Source organism: Suncus etruscus, chromosome 1, assembly GCF_024139225.1.
Source record: "Suncus etruscus isolate mSunEtr1 chromosome 1, mSunEtr1.pri.cur, whole genome shotgun sequence".
NCBI lineage: Eukaryota > Metazoa > Chordata > Mammalia > Eulipotyphla > Soricidae > Suncus > Suncus etruscus.
The window spans coordinates 174,660,731-174,676,332 of NC_064848.1; the positions used below are offsets into that span (position 1 = coordinate 174,660,731).

The window sequence follows — 15,602 nt, forward strand, 5'->3', positions numbered from 1 at the left end:
ATATCCTACTCCATACCCTTTTATGTTTCCTAAATTTACATGTAGTTTTTCTCTCTTTTTTTCTTATATTGGTTTAAGTTTTTATTGCACTGTTGTCTTGTTATCCCCTATTCAATTGACCAGTGGGCAAATAGTAATTAAAATTAATGGTTTTTCAGGCATTTTCTGGGGGTCCCTATAGAAGATGATTTTTATATTGAACAAGTAACGTAGAGAGGTACGCACCCACAGTTCCTTCTGTGCCATCTGTTTCTTTTGAGATGTAATGAGCAGACAGATCACTCTGAAGAACTTCGTCTGATGTGGCTCTAGCTAAAGCAGCAGCCAAAAAGGAAGGGCAATTACTGAAAGAGAAAAACCAAAAGCCCATTTTCAGCAAGAATTCTGAAATAATACATTTACCACTATTAACCTGGGGCTAGAAAGACAATACAGGAGGTAGGGTGCTTGCCTTGTATGCAGCCAACCTGATTTTGAGCACCAGCATCCCATAGGGCCCCCCAAGCACCACCAGGAATAATTCCTGAGCTCTGATGCAGGAGTATCGCCAGTGTGGCATAAAACAAACAAACAAAAATCCCAAAACAAAGATTGGAGGATGGCATATAATAAGGTTATGAACTGTAATCCTAGTGAGTTTTTTAAAGTATTTTGGGGGGCCAAGAGATAGTATAGTGGATAAGACACTTTCCTTGCATGCATGCAGCCAACCTACATTCAATTCCTGACACCCCATTGGGTCCCCGGAGCACTTCCAGGAGTGGTTACTGAGACCTAGGCGTAAACTCTGAGTACCATCAGAGGTAACCCCCAAACCAAAATAAATGTATATTTTGGAGAAAGGAAATATAGAAGTTGCTGGGCCAGAGAGCTAAGACAGTGGGTAGGATGTTTGCCTTGTATGAGAATTTGCCTTGTAACTGAATCTGATCTCCAAGATCCCGTATGGTCCCCAGACACTGCCAGGAATAATTCCTAAGTGCAGAACCAGAAGTAATCCCCAAACATCACCAAGTATGGTTAAAAAAAATAATAAAATTGCTGATAACTGAATATAGAGGTGAAAGAGAGAAAAAGAATTACCTCTGGGTTTTAGTTCAAACAATTAGGTGAAGAAAGTTGGAGAAAAACAGGTCTGTGGAGAAAAGGGGTAAAATAAAAAAGTTCAAATGAGCATTTCTATTTTGCTCACTTGAATTGAAAAGTTGGAAGCATGAGGTAAGCTGGAAATACGAATATGCCACTGGAGGTATCATGTGATTAATTAGATTTTCTAGTGGAGAGGCTCAGATATGCTAGAAAATTTAATGATCATGAATATCTAGATAGGTATTTAAAGTGTGTGCATGAAAAAACATATAAAATAAAATTGTGGGTATGGAATAAATCACACAGGGAGAAAGCATAAAATGATAATTGCTATGGAGAACTTAAAGTGCCTCTTGTTTTTCTCCTTTTTGGAACTGGAAGGTTCCATCTTATTGTATGTTGGATAGTAGTGGAAAAGGGAGTAATGTATCATTAGTCACCAGTTTTTAAGTCCAGTGGAACCGTACTTAACTCGTCCAAGTACAGTATGCAATGGTGGAATGGAAGCCTGATATGTGGCAAGCCTTGACCCGATCCCTGCACTGCAAAAATGATGCTGGGGAGGGGAAGGAAAGAAGAGGAGGGGAAAAAATTAAGAAAGGAAAAACATTGTATTAAAAATGCAAATCAGGGACTGGAGAGATAGCATGGAGGTAAGGCATTTGCTTTGCATGCAGAAGGTAGGTGGTTTGAATGCCAGCATCCCATATGGTCCCCGAGCCTGCCAGGAGTGATTTCTGGGAGTAGAGCCAGGAGGAACTCCTGAGTGCTGCTGGGTGTGACCCAAAAACAAAAACAAAAAAATGCAAATCAAAGGACCGGAGTGATAGCACAGCAGTAGGGCATTTGCGTTACACGCAGCCAACCCCAACAGACCTCGGTTTGATTCCCAGCAACCCAAATGGTTTCCCGAGGCTGCCAGGAGCAATTTCTGAGTGTAGAGCCAGAAGTAGTGCAGAGCCCTGAGTGCCACCAGGTGTGGCCCAAAATCAAAACCAAAAAAGGCAAATCAAGGGGTCCAGAGGGATAATACAGCTGGTAGGGTGCTTGAATCCCCAGTACCCCATATGATTCCCCCCAAGTTCTATATAAAAGAGACTGGAAGCAAGAGTTGGCAGGGAGTAGAGAACAAGGTACACTGGTGATAGAAATGCACATTAGTACATTAGTAGTCTATTCAAAACAGCAGGAAATTTCCATACAAAACTAAAATCACAAAGTCCATATGATCCAGCAATATCAGTCCGAGGTAGTATTTGCCCAAAGGATATTAAAAGACTAATATGTGAAAGTATATTTTCACTTTAATATTCAAAGAAGCATTATTTACAGTAACCAAAACATGAAATCAATGCAAGACCCATCGATGGATTACTGGATAAAAAAGTTGTGATATACATATTCCAATAGGGAACATTAAAAAAGTGTTTAAAAAAAAGATGAGGGGCCAGAGTGATAGCACAGCAGGTAGGACATTTGTCTTGCACATAGCTGACCCAGGTTCTATCCCCGGCATCCCATATGATCCCCCAAGCACCACCAGGAGTAACCCCTGAGCACCACTGAATATGCCCCCCCCCAAAAAAAATATTTAAAAAGATGAAATTGTACTTTTTCATTATGGCTGAAATGAGAGGTGACTGTGCTAAGTTTAAAAAATAAAAAAGCAAGGCAGTGATTTTATTATTTATTTGTTTATTTGAGGAGAGTCTATACCCAGGAGTGCTCAGCGGCATCCTGGACCTTGCTCAGGAGATTATTATACGTGGTGCTGGAGATTTGAACTATGATCACAGTGGCAGCAACTGCATGTAAAGCAAAAGTGCCTCACCTCCTATACCATCCTATCCCTCTGTCCCCAGGAAGTTGTTTTAAATTATTTAAATGGCTATATTTTATTCATATGAAAAATATAAATAACCTACACAGACAGATCAAAAACACAATAAATATAACTGGAGGGGGACTAGGGGCTACATCTGAAGGTGCTTATGGCTTGTTCCTTACTTTGTTGTCAGGGATCACTTCTACCAGAACTCAGGGGACTATATGGTATCAGGAATCATACCCAGATTGGCCCCATGCAAGGCTATGTCTGTCCCCAATACTATTGCTCTGACACTTAACAACTACTCTATTTTTTAAAACAATAATATCTTTATAAGTACCATAATTACAAACATGTTTGCAGTTGGGTTTCAGTTATAATAAAGAACAGCCCCTTCACCAGTGCCACCTTCCCACCACCAATGCCCCCATCTCCCTCCTCCCCCACTCCCTGCCTGTATTCAAGACATTCTATTTCGCTCACTCACTACCATTGTCATATAGTTGTTAGTATAGTTATTTCTCTAACTGCACTTACCACTCTTTGTGGTAAGCTTCATACTGTGGGCCGGTCCTTCTAGCCCTCATCTCTATTGTCTCTGGGCATTATTACAATAATGTCTTTCTTAAATCCAATAGAGTGAGACAATTCTATGTGTGTCTCTCTACCTCTGACTTATTTCACTCAGCATAATGGTTTCCATGTCCATCCATGTATAGGAAAGTTTCATGACTTCATTCTTTCTAATGGCTACATAGTATTCCACTGTGTATCTGTACCACAGTTTCTTTAGTCACTCATCTGTTGTCAGGCATCTGGGTTGTTTCCAGATTCTGACTATTGTAAATAGCACTGCAATGAATATAGGTGGGAGGAAGGCATTTTTGTATTGTGTCTTTTGTTCCTATGGTATGTCCCTAGGAGTGGTATAGCTGGATCATATAGGAGCTCAATTTCCAGTTTTTTGAGGAATCTCCATATTGTTTTCCATAAAGGTGGACTAGACAGCATTCCCACCAACAGTGAATAAGAATTCCTTTCTTTCCACATCCCCATCAACACTGATTGTTCTTGTTCTTTATGTGCCTGTCTCTGTGGCGTGAGATGGTAACTCATCCTTGTTTCGATTTGCATTTCCCTGATGATTAGTGATATGGAACTTTTCATGTGCCTTTTGGCCATTTGTATTTCTTCTTTGAGGAAGTGTCTGTTCATTTCTTCTCATTTTTTTTGATGGGGTTAGATGTCTTTTTCTTGTTAAGTTCTGTCAGTACCCTGTACATCTTAGATATTAGTCCCTTATCTGATGGATATTGGGTGAATAGTTTCTTCCGTTCTGTGGGTGACCTTTGTATCTTAGTCACTATTTCCTTTGAGGTGCAGAAGCTTCTCAGTTTAATATAGTCCTATTTGAAAAACAACTCTTAAGCTCTTTGAGATCCATCATGGTTACAAAAGGGAAAAGGGAAGCATCAGGCGTAAACTGTGCCATATAGTAGTAGGATATCACTGGAACTTTGAGTTAGGTGTGATCAGACATACACATACGAGATAAAACAGTAATTCACATTTTATAGTATTGTAATCCAGTGATAAACTATATTTTTGTTTGTTTGTTTGTTTTTGATTTTGGGAGCCATACCCTGTGACGCTCAGCAGTTATTCCTGGCTATATGCTCAGAAATTGTTCCTGGCTTTGGGGACCACATGGGACGATGGGGGATTGAACCGTGTGGTCTGTCCTAGGTCAGACGCATGCAAGGTAAATGCCTTACTGCTGTACCACCACTCTTGTCCCCTGTATTTTTATTTAAAGCAGGGGTCTCAAATTCAATTTACCTGGGGGCTGCAGGAGGCAAAGTCAGGGTGAGGCAGGGCCACATAAGGGATTTCACCAAAAAAAAAGGCTTCAAACGTCATTATTAACAGTTTTAATTATTTCTTCTGAACATGAATAGAACATTGAGTGAAGATCATGAACAGTTCTTCTGAACATGGCATCTTTTGCCTATTCCTTGCTGCCAGAGACTTGACAGTGCTTCTTCTCACAAATCTGAACCACATTTGGCTTTAGAGAGGAAGCAGTTGAGGCCCTCAGTATGGCTTGAAGATGATCATCATTAAGTCTAGACCTGTACTTTGACTTATTGAAGTTCAATGTGGAGAATAACTTTTCACACAAATATGTACTCCCAAAAAGGCACATGGTGTGCTTGAACATTCGGGAAAGCTCAGGAAAGCTAGAGGGCAATTCTCTCAAAAATCGCCCATGCATGTCTGGTTTTCCACTAATCTCCCTGAACTTGGCTTTAAGATCAGAGTTGCATTGCAGGTCAATGAGCTCCATTTGAAGCACAGGAGGTCCAGAAAAATTTGAAAGTGGCTCTGTGCTTTTTGAAGTCTGCAAATCTGTGATCAAATTCCTTCTCTAGCTTAAAAAAGCATCAACATATTTCTGACCACTGAATGGTATGCCTGCATCCACAAGTTCCTTGCATGCTGGGAAATAGCAAAGGTTTGTCCGAGAGAGCTGGGATTTTCATAACACAAGTTTTGTGGAGAATGCTCTCACGTTGTCATAGGCAGCACTGATAAGCTGTCCCAGGCCTTGTAACATCTTGTTTAGTACATTCGGCTTATGTGTGATGTCAACAAGAAAAGCTAAGTCCATGAGCCATTTGTGATCACTCAACTCAGAAACAGCATTCCCATCCTTCTCCATCAAGGCTTTCACTTCTTCTCTCCACTCAAAAAATCTTTTCAGGATATTTCCCCTGCTGAGCCAACATACCTCAGTGAAATAGAGCACATCTCCATATTCTGACTCCATTTCCTCTCAAAAAGCACAGAACCTCCTGTGCTTTAAGCCCCTGGATCTGATTTGGTTGATGCATTTCACAACAACAGACATCACATTGTCACACGGCAGGCATTTACTGCAAAGGGCCTGCTGATGGATAATGCAGTGAAGAGCAATGGCCTTCTCTACACCCTCCTCTTCAAGTTTTTTTTTTTTTGGACAAGTGCCACCAGTCCATTTTTCCTCCCTGTCATTGATGGAGCTCCATCGGTTATTATTCCAACAAACCTCTTCCATGGCAAACCTGCATTCTCAATGGCATCACACAGATGCCGAAATATCTCATTAGCGGTGGTCTGGCCATGCATTGGAATTATTGTGAGCAGCTCTCTGTCAATTCAAAATTGCAATCAACACCACGGACATAAATTGTAGGCTGCACAGTGTCTGTTATATCTGTGCCCTCGTCAAGAGCAACTGAATATGCATCAAAACATTTGGCTTTCTCACACAGTTGATGATAAATGTCACTTGACATGTCAGAAATGCGCTCTGCCACAGTGTTGACAGAAAGGCTGATTTTGCTAAACTGACCTTTCTTTTCCGGACAGATAATACTTGCAGTCTGTAACATGCATTTTTTTAACAAACTCTCCTTCTGTGAATGGTTTCCCTGCCTTAGCAATCATCTCACTAATCATGTAACTAGCTTCAACTGGTGCAACATTCTCTTTGGTTGCTTTCTTGAAGAAATCTTGTTGCCACATTGGACATGCTTTAAGACTGGCAACCCGCTTGGCTCTCTCATTTCCTTGATATTTTGCACATTCCTCAGCATGTTTAGTTGAATAATGGCGTTTCAAGTTGTATTCCTTGTGCACTGCAACATTTTCTGAGCAAATAAGACATGTGGGGATGCCCCTGTGCTCAACAAAGAAATACTGTGTCTCCCACTTTTCCTGAAATTGTCTGTGCTCGTCATCAATCTTTCTCTTCACTGCAGGCTTTGATGAAGTCATGATGAAGGTATGACAAAACCTAATTCTGTAATAAACTTCTCTCCCTTCTCTCCCTTAGGCCTCTGATAATGCAAGTGACAGCGGGCAGGAGCAGCGGAAATGACGTCTGCTAGGCGCAAAGTATTCGCAATTATTCACTTACCAAATATTCGCAATAAAAATCGCATTAGTGGGCCGGGCGATGGCGCTGGAGGTAAGGTGCCTGCCTTGCCTGCGCTAGCCTAGGACGGACCGTGGTTCGATCCCCCGGCGTCCCATATGGTCCCCCAAGAAGCCAGGAGCAACTTCTGAGCGCATAGCCAGGAGTAACCCCTGAGCGTCACAGGGTGTGGCCCAAAAACCAAAAAAAAAAAAAAAAATCGCATTAGTAAGAAAAAAATTGCAAAAAATCGCATTAAACATATACCCCTAACAGAACTGCTTGGGGTATGCGAATGTTTAATGCGATTTTTTCTTACTAATGCGATTTTTATTGTGATTATTCAGTAAGCAAGTAATCGCCAATACTGTGATATTTGAAGGCCGGCCGCAGGCCACAAAATGTTGTACAGAGGGCCGCGAATTTGAGACCCCTGATTTAAAGAAAGGAAAACAAAATTCTAGGTTTGGAGAGAGTGTGCAAGTGTTAAGTTTCTTGTCTTGCATGTGGCTGACCTTGCCCTCCCAAACTTTTTTAATTGTGTTAGTATTACTTAAAAACAGTATGTAATGATTATGCTGTGGTGATGATTACAGTGGAATACAGTAAAATGTAGCAAAGTTATATGATTTCTGAGGTTTAATTATAGGAGACTCTAGGATGTCTGGCCTTCTCCCTCCCTTTCTCCTCTCTCAGACCTGAATTCTCATTCTTTCTCTCTCTCACTTTCCTCATGAAGCTGCTGACAGCTACGCTGGAACAGATTACCTGACCTTGCTGAGACTAATCAAAATTCCTGGCCCAGGGTTCCAGCACAACACTGGGTGTGGACCCTATTAAAAAATGAGCAGAAAAAAAAAAAAAGAGTATCTGATGCCTAAATTTTTGGCTCAAAGAACTTTGAGTACAATAAATGATTTCTTTAGGCATCATGTTTTGCTAATTTATTAAATACCCCATAGTTTTATTATCATTTAGAAGTTTGGTAGAAGCCAAAGAACATATGAATACTAAGAAGAAATAGCAAGATAATGAGGTCAGGAGGCAGGAATGCATGCTTTGTATAGTGAGGACCTCAATTCAAACACTGCCACCAGATGATCCCCCAAGCAATGGCAAGTGTAACTTTGGAGACCTCCCCAAACCAGAGGGTGGCCCTACTAGTCCCGGTTCTGCAGGGCCTGAGCAACACCACATCTTCAACCTAAGCATTGTATTGTCTTGCCAGGTTGGCACAGTACCAACAGAAATGTCCTCTGAGCTCCTTGAGCACTGCTTTGGAGTCCTATCCCTTGTCAAGTGAATGAGTGAAATAGCAAAACAAATAAAAGGAAAACCAAGAAAATATTTCAGGATCCAATAATGTCAAGTCTGTGAAGAAGTTAAGTAAGACCAGGGAAAAATGAACACTACAAACTGAATGCCCTGGCAATTAAATGAGGGAGAGCATAGTCATTTCAACAAAATGCTGTGACAATGTTATAATCATATACAAAGTAATCAAGTTAGAGTCTGTCCTTATACCATATACAAAAATATACATAAAATGGATGAGAGACCTAAATATCAGCATTAAAACTTTAAAAATTCTCAAAATAAATCATAAGAATGAAACACTCAGGATCCTGAAGAAGGCAAAGTTTTTCATTAAAAACTACATGCAAAGGGCCCGGAGAGATAGCACAGTGGTGTTTGCCTTGCAAGCAGCCGATCCAGGACCTAAGGTTTTTGGTTCAAATCCCGGTGTCCCATATGGTCCCCTGTGCCTGCCAGGAGCTATTTCTGAGCAGACAGCCAGGAGTAACCCCTGAGCACCGCCGGGTGTGGCCCAAAAACAAAACAAACAAACAAAAAACTACATGAAAAATGGGGCACAGCAGTAGCACAGCGGTAGGGTGTTTGCCTTGCAAGCAGCCAATCCAGGACCAAGGGTGGTTCAAATCCTGGCATCCCTTTGGTACCCCAAGCCTGCCAGGAGAAATTCTGAGCAGATAGCTAGGAGTAACCCCTAATGGGTGTGTAACCCCACTGGGTGTGGCCCAAAAACCAAAAACCAAACAAACAACTACATGAAAAGCAAGTAACCAAAGAAAAGTTGGATAACAAACAATTTTAAACTTTTGAACCACACAGCAAGGAAGTAAAAAGGCAGTTCTGGAGAAATAGTTCATGTAGTAGAGCCCACGACTGACACATGCCACTCCTAGCTGTGGCCCCAGATGTTCCTGAGCACGAAAGAGTGTGGCTCCTATTAACAAACAAAAGAAATTGAAAAGACAACTCACAGAACAGCAGAAAATATTTGTAAGATGTATATCTGATGAGGGGCCAGTGCCCATCTTATATAAGCTTGTAACCCAATCAAAACAATCCAACTGAAAAACTAGCCAAAGATCTGAAAGGGCACTTTTCCAAATAAGACATACAAATAACTGTAAGCTCATGAGAGTTGCTTAGCATCACCATCCTTACAAAATGCTAAACAAAAGCAAGCTTGGGTACCATTTCACACCAATGACAATGATGGCAATCCAGAAGATATGGGATGAAAGAATCACACTGTTGGGAATGGGCCATGCAGGAGTGAGATCTTGAGTTTGATCCCTGGCAGTATCCTGAGCTAAATGCAGTCCTGGTGGCATTGCTGTGTGGGAGCCTCAGCACTACAAGAGTGTGTGATCTATGGTTCACCACAACCAAAGGTACCAGCACTACAAGTAAGACAAATGTGCATCCGTCAATGAGCACCATAAAAGCTGTATGAGTGCTACAGCCAAATCTAAACCACTGTGAACACTGCAACTAAGTGCTCAACACCTGGCTGTGCAATAGCAGTAAAAAAATGGGAGGGAGGAACATTTAAAAATGTTAAGGAACAGGTGAGAACAAGTGTTGGCATCTATGTAGAATGGTGGAACTGTAGAACAGCAAAGTAGAGCAGCTGGGTATGCCTTTAAGTATTCAACATAAAGCAGCTCAACTCATAAGTATATCTCCAAGAGAAAAAAAAAACATATCGGGACAAAATGTATGTAAATGTTCATAGCAGCATTGTTCTTGCTAGCAAAAAGAAAAGGGACCAAATGTTCACTAAGGATAATGGTTATAGAAGAGGCAGTGTATTCATGCAATTGAGCTCGATTTAAGCATAAATGAAACTGATAGATACATGACATGCTACAAACCTTGATATTTTCATAGTGATAGAAGCTAATCACAAAATACAATTTGCTGCCATTTTTGTGAAGTCTATATTGGACAAATTTCTAGAGAGAAAGTATAGTAGGTTAACGTAGTGGGTAATGGCAAGAGGGAAGAATGGAATAATTGCTCATTCTTTTTGTGGGGTAATAAAGAGACTCTAAATCTTACATTGTATGAATGAGAACAATTCTGGACATACTAAAATCACATTAAGTAGTTAACTTTGGGAAAGAATTGGGGACACACCTGACAATTCCTAGGAACTGTCTTTAACTCAGTGCTCAGGGGGTCACACCCACCCCTCCAAAAATAAACAAGAACTACTGATTACTGTAATGAAAATATAATTAGAGCAGAAATAAGGGGCCAGAGAGATAGCACAGTGGTAGGGTATTTGCCTTAAATGTGGCAGAGCCAGGAGTAACTCTGGGCGCCATATTAAAAAAAATTTTTTTAAATAAAGAACAGAAATAAGACAATAGTTGGAAGGTGATGTGGGAACAAGGAACATCTGCTGTTTTAGAATGGTGAAGAGGGACAGGAGCAATAGCACAGTGGTAGGTTGTCCAACTCTGATGGACCTCGGTTCTATTCCTGGCAACCCATGTAGTCCCCCAGGCTTGCCAGGGATGATTTCTGAGCGCAGAGCCAGGAGTAATCCCTGAGCACCGCCAGGTGTGACCCAAAATAGAATGCTGAAGAAACTAACCCTATTCTAAAGAAATGATCCAGTAGAACATGATAAGTTGATAATACAGGAGAGAAGATCTAAGGAATGAAGTCTTTGAAAAGTCAAGAAAAGATGAGACTCAATTCACATACACAAATACTCACCTTTGATAGATTATGGCACATTTCCTTGGCTGAAGTGGGAAGGAAGACATGGGTACTGACACAGAAGGGTTTCTCAATTTCTTAGTAGGAAAATAAGGGTAGTCCCATCTAATGGTTTGATTCAACAATAATCTAATGAGGTTTTAATGACCAGATATAGTCAGAGAGGTGAATATGTCTATGACCAATGTAGATAAAAACCCCTGCAATTGGTGCATATATTCTAGAGTAGTAATCTTCACTTTTTTTTTGGCTTTTGGCTTTTAGGTCACACCCAGTGATGCTCAGGGGTTACTCCTGGCTATGCACTCAGAAATCACTACTAACTCAGGGGACCATATGGGACACCAGGGGATCAAACCTAAGTCCATCCTGGGTCAGCCGCATGCAAGGCAAACACCCTACTGCTGTGCTATTGCTTAGGCCCCTTCTTTAACAATTTTTTAAGATTTTTTTGGGGGGCCACACCCATTTGATGCTCAGGGGTTACTCCTGGCTGTGTGCTCAGAAATTGCTCCTGGCTTGGGGGGACCATATGGGATGTCGAAGGATCAAACTGCAGTCTGTCCTAGGCTAGCGCTGGCAAGGCCTTATCTCTTGTGCCATCACTCTGGCCCCTTCCTTCATCAACTTTTTTTTTTTTTAATTTTTGGGTCAAACCCAGCAGCGCTCAGGGGTTACTCCTGGCTCTATGCTCAGAAATTGCTCCTGGCAGGCTTGGGGGACCATATGGGATGTCGGGATTCAAACCACTGACCTTCTGCATGCAAGGCAACCACCCTACCTCCACGTTATCTCTCCGGCCCCTCTTCAACATTTTTAAAACTGTGAATCAGGGGCTGGAGAGAGCATAGCGGCATTTGCCTTGCAAGCAGCCGATCCAGAACCAAAGGTGGTTGGTTTGAATCCTGGCATCCCATATGGTCCCCTGTGTCTGCCAGGAGCTATTTCTGAGCAGACAGCCAGGAGTCACCCCTGAGCACCACCGGGTATGGCCCAAAAAAAACCCAAAAACAAACAAACAAAAAAACCTGTAAATCAACACCTGTCTTCTTACTAGTTCACAGACCAGCAGTTATAATGGAGGTGGTGGATCAGTGGTTTTCAACTTTCCTATACCAGTAGACCAGTCCATGGGCTGGCGGTTGAAGACCACGGCTCTAGAACATTGATTCACATTTAAATATAAAGTTATAACAGATGTTTTACATGCTGTGCTATCTTTTCAGTCTCTCATTATACTTTTTTCAGTTGTAGGTTATAATCCATCTCTCTGGCTTATAAATTTTTCTTGAATCAAAATGTTCTTTCATCTATCTAAATTCTCTTTTAAGATTGCTTGCTTTTACTTCCTGTTATTGTTGTTGTTGGTGGTGGTGGTTTTTGGGCCACTTCTGGTGATGCTCAGGGGTTACTCCTTGTTTTGCACTCAGAAATCCCCCCCACTGTCAGACTCAGGAGGCCATATGGGATGTGGGGGATTGAAACTGGGTTGGCCATGTGCAAGGTAAATGACCTACCTGCTGTGCTATCGCTCTGGTCCTATCTTTTACTTTCTATCATGTTTTACTTTGATTAACTGGACAAATACAAATTTTGACTAAGAAGATTTTTTAGTATAAAGTTACATTTTACTCTACCAAGAATTATCTGAGGGGCAAGAGTGCCAGTATAACAACTAGGTCATTTGCCTTGCATGTAGCCTACCCAGGTTTGATCCCCAAAACCCCATCTGGTTCTCTGAGCACTGATAGGAGTGATTCCTTAGCACAGAGCTAGGAGTAAACTCTGAATACTTCAGTGTGGCCCCAAAATGAACAAAAATAAATTATCTAATAGAAGCAAGTTGGGGAGGAGAAGTGGGAGGGAAATGAGGACATTGGTGGGGGGAAATATGCACCGGTGAAGGGTGGTGTATATTTTATGACTTAAGTTCAACCATGAGTTTCAGTAACCATGGTGCTTAAATAAAGTAATTATATAAAAATAACATAACTCTTAAAATATCTGAAAACCTTTACTGTAATTTCATGCCCTAGAGTTGTATGGTGCTTTTTTCGCATATAGTTTATATAATTATTATTCTATGGGTCAAGACTCATTACAGGTAAAAAAAAAATGAAAACTTTAAGGGCAAGAGCAATAGTACAGCAGGTAGGGTGCTTTTCTTGCATGTGGCTAACCAACCCAAGTTTGATCCCAACCACCCCACATTGTCCCCACGCTCTGCCAGGAGTGAACCCTGGGCTCAAAGTCAGGAATAAGCCCTGGGCATCATCAGGTATGCCCCTCAAAAAAGAGAAACATGAAAACCAGAGAAATAAAGACAGGAATGATTAATCTTATTAATGTGTCACCTGCAACACATTTTTAGTCACAGTTAACGTAATTTTTTACTTTTTGTCAGAGTGAAAATATTTTCAGTGAAGTAGAGAGGAAGAATAGCTGACTAATAGCTTAGATATAAAACATCAAGTTAGATGCCTCACCCACATCAGAAATTCCTACATGTCAGAAATCTCCGAGACTGAGTAAGTTCTGTTTTGACTTGGAATTGAAAGTGAGTCTTTCTGAAAACCAGAATAGCAAATACATTTTTAACAGTCACATCAGAGAATATGTGATTCAACTCAAGTAAAACCTTAGGATTAAAACTTGTCATTTTAAGAGAATTGCCAAGAATAACATAGTAGGCTACTTTCTTTAATAATTTCTCATACACTGTTTGAAACATCTTAATACACAAAGTTTTAAGGTTTAGTAAATGTACATAGCAGATACCTGTGGAGGGCCAAAACTCAGGAAGATATGGAGAATTGATGTGACAAATGTCAGTAATGTTGAGAACACTGTACTGTAATTATATCTATGTGTTGACATTCACATGTTTATGATTTGAAGGGCAACCACTTGTTTTTGTTTTGTTGGGGAGGCCACACCTGGCGGCGCTCAGGGATTACTCCTGGCTTTGCATTCAGAAATCGTTCCTGCAAGCTTGGGAGGACCATATGGGATGCCAGGGATTAAACCTAGGTCTGTCCCAGGTCAGCTGCTTGCAAAAACGCCCTACTGCTGTTCTATCTCTCCAGCCCGGGGAAGCACTTTTAAAGTCAACTTAATCTAGTTAGGTTCCTTAAATATGAAGACCAAGAGCAATTCAATAGTATTTCTGAATACTCACTACCATTACATTCAAGTAATCAACATTCTGAGAACAAAAAGGAAATGTGGTTTCATACATGCCGATTTGTTACTGTTATATTTGTCATAGTTCTCAAAGTATAGAACTTCATATATACAGACAATAAAATCTTCAGTGCCAGGGAGACAATGCAGGAAGGTATAACCAACGTAGATTCCACCCCAAACACTATGACAGGGATGGCAAACACGCAGCTCGAGCCGCATGCAGCTCCCGGTCAAAATGAATGCGGCTCTTTGCCTCTTATCATTCTTTTGTATACTGTGGCTCTTGGCCAAGTTTGAATTTTGTTCTGCTGCTTTTGAGGAGGGACCTCTGAGGAAAGATCCAAGTGCTAGTCCTGCCCCAGGCTGCGTCCCATCTCCCATCCCTCGCACGGGCCAGAGAGTGGGGGACCCGTGTGGCACATGTATGTCACATCTTGCCGTTAGTTCTTAGTGTGGAGGACGCAGCACACTCTCACCGTCACTGAAGGATTTTGACCCTCACTCAAAATGGCAAAATGCAATATGTGTTTAATAGATTATTAAAATTAGATGCTTCTGTGTGAATGTCTGTTTTGGCAGGTCACTGCATGGTGTGGCTCTCTGACTCTCACAGTTTAAAATTTGGGCTCTTTGTGTCGAACTTGTTCGCCACCCCTGCACTATGGCCTTGCAAGCATCACTGAAGATACCCTCACAATGGTCCTCAAACTACGGCCCACGGGCCACATATTGTATTTATCCCCATTTTGTTTCTTCACTTCTAAATAAGATATATGCAGTGTGCATAGAAATTTGTTCATAATTTTTGTTTTTACTATAATCTGGCCCTCCAACAGTCTGAAGGACAGTGAACTGGCCCTCTGTTTAAAAAGTTTGAGCACCCCTGCGAGCCTCTGAACTCTGTTAAGATGACTCAGGCAGCCCATGCACCATCAGGAATAATTCCTGAGCAGCCAGGTGTGGCTCAAAAGCAAACAAAAAAAATAAGGCAGATATTAAATAATTTTTATTAAGAGCTGAAAATAAAATTCATAGGTTGAAATGCTAATCTGACCACCTTGGCTGAAAATCACCAGGAGTATCCCTAGGATTCCTGAGTATCACCACTTTGGAGACCCCAAAATAAACAAGCATGGGGCCAGCACGGCGGCGCTAGAGGTAAGGTGTCTGCCTTGCCAGCGCTAGCCTAGGACTGGCTGCAGTTCGATCCCCCGGCGTCCCATATGGTTCCCCAAGCCAGGAGCGACTTCTGAGCACATAGCCAGGAGTAAAAAAAAAAAAACAAAAAAACAAGCAAATACATAAAATTCTACGTTTAACTTGTTATATATATATTACATATAAATTAAATGCATCAAAATCTTTTGGATGTTGAAATGTCATTAAATTAGTATCCTATTTAGTTTTCATTTTTAACTTTAGTCACATAAAAATTCTGTGGGGCTGGAGAGATAGTACAGCAGGCATAGCTCATGCCTTGCACATGACCAACCCTGGTTC

At 41.2% G+C, this 15,602-nt stretch overlaps 1 protein-coding gene across 1 annotated transcript in view; it reads right to left on the reverse strand.

Moving 5' to 3' along the window:
- Window positions 1-15,602, reverse strand: part of PPM1E (protein phosphatase, Mg2+/Mn2+ dependent 1E) — a 173,757-nt gene that overhangs the window by 32,379 nt on the left and 125,776 nt on the right. The window contains exon 2 of the mRNA XM_049764679.1: window positions 226-344. Within this exon, the coding sequence (XP_049620636.1) occupies window positions 226-344 (119 nt within the window). The remainder of the gene's footprint in view (window positions 1-225; window positions 345-15,602) is intronic.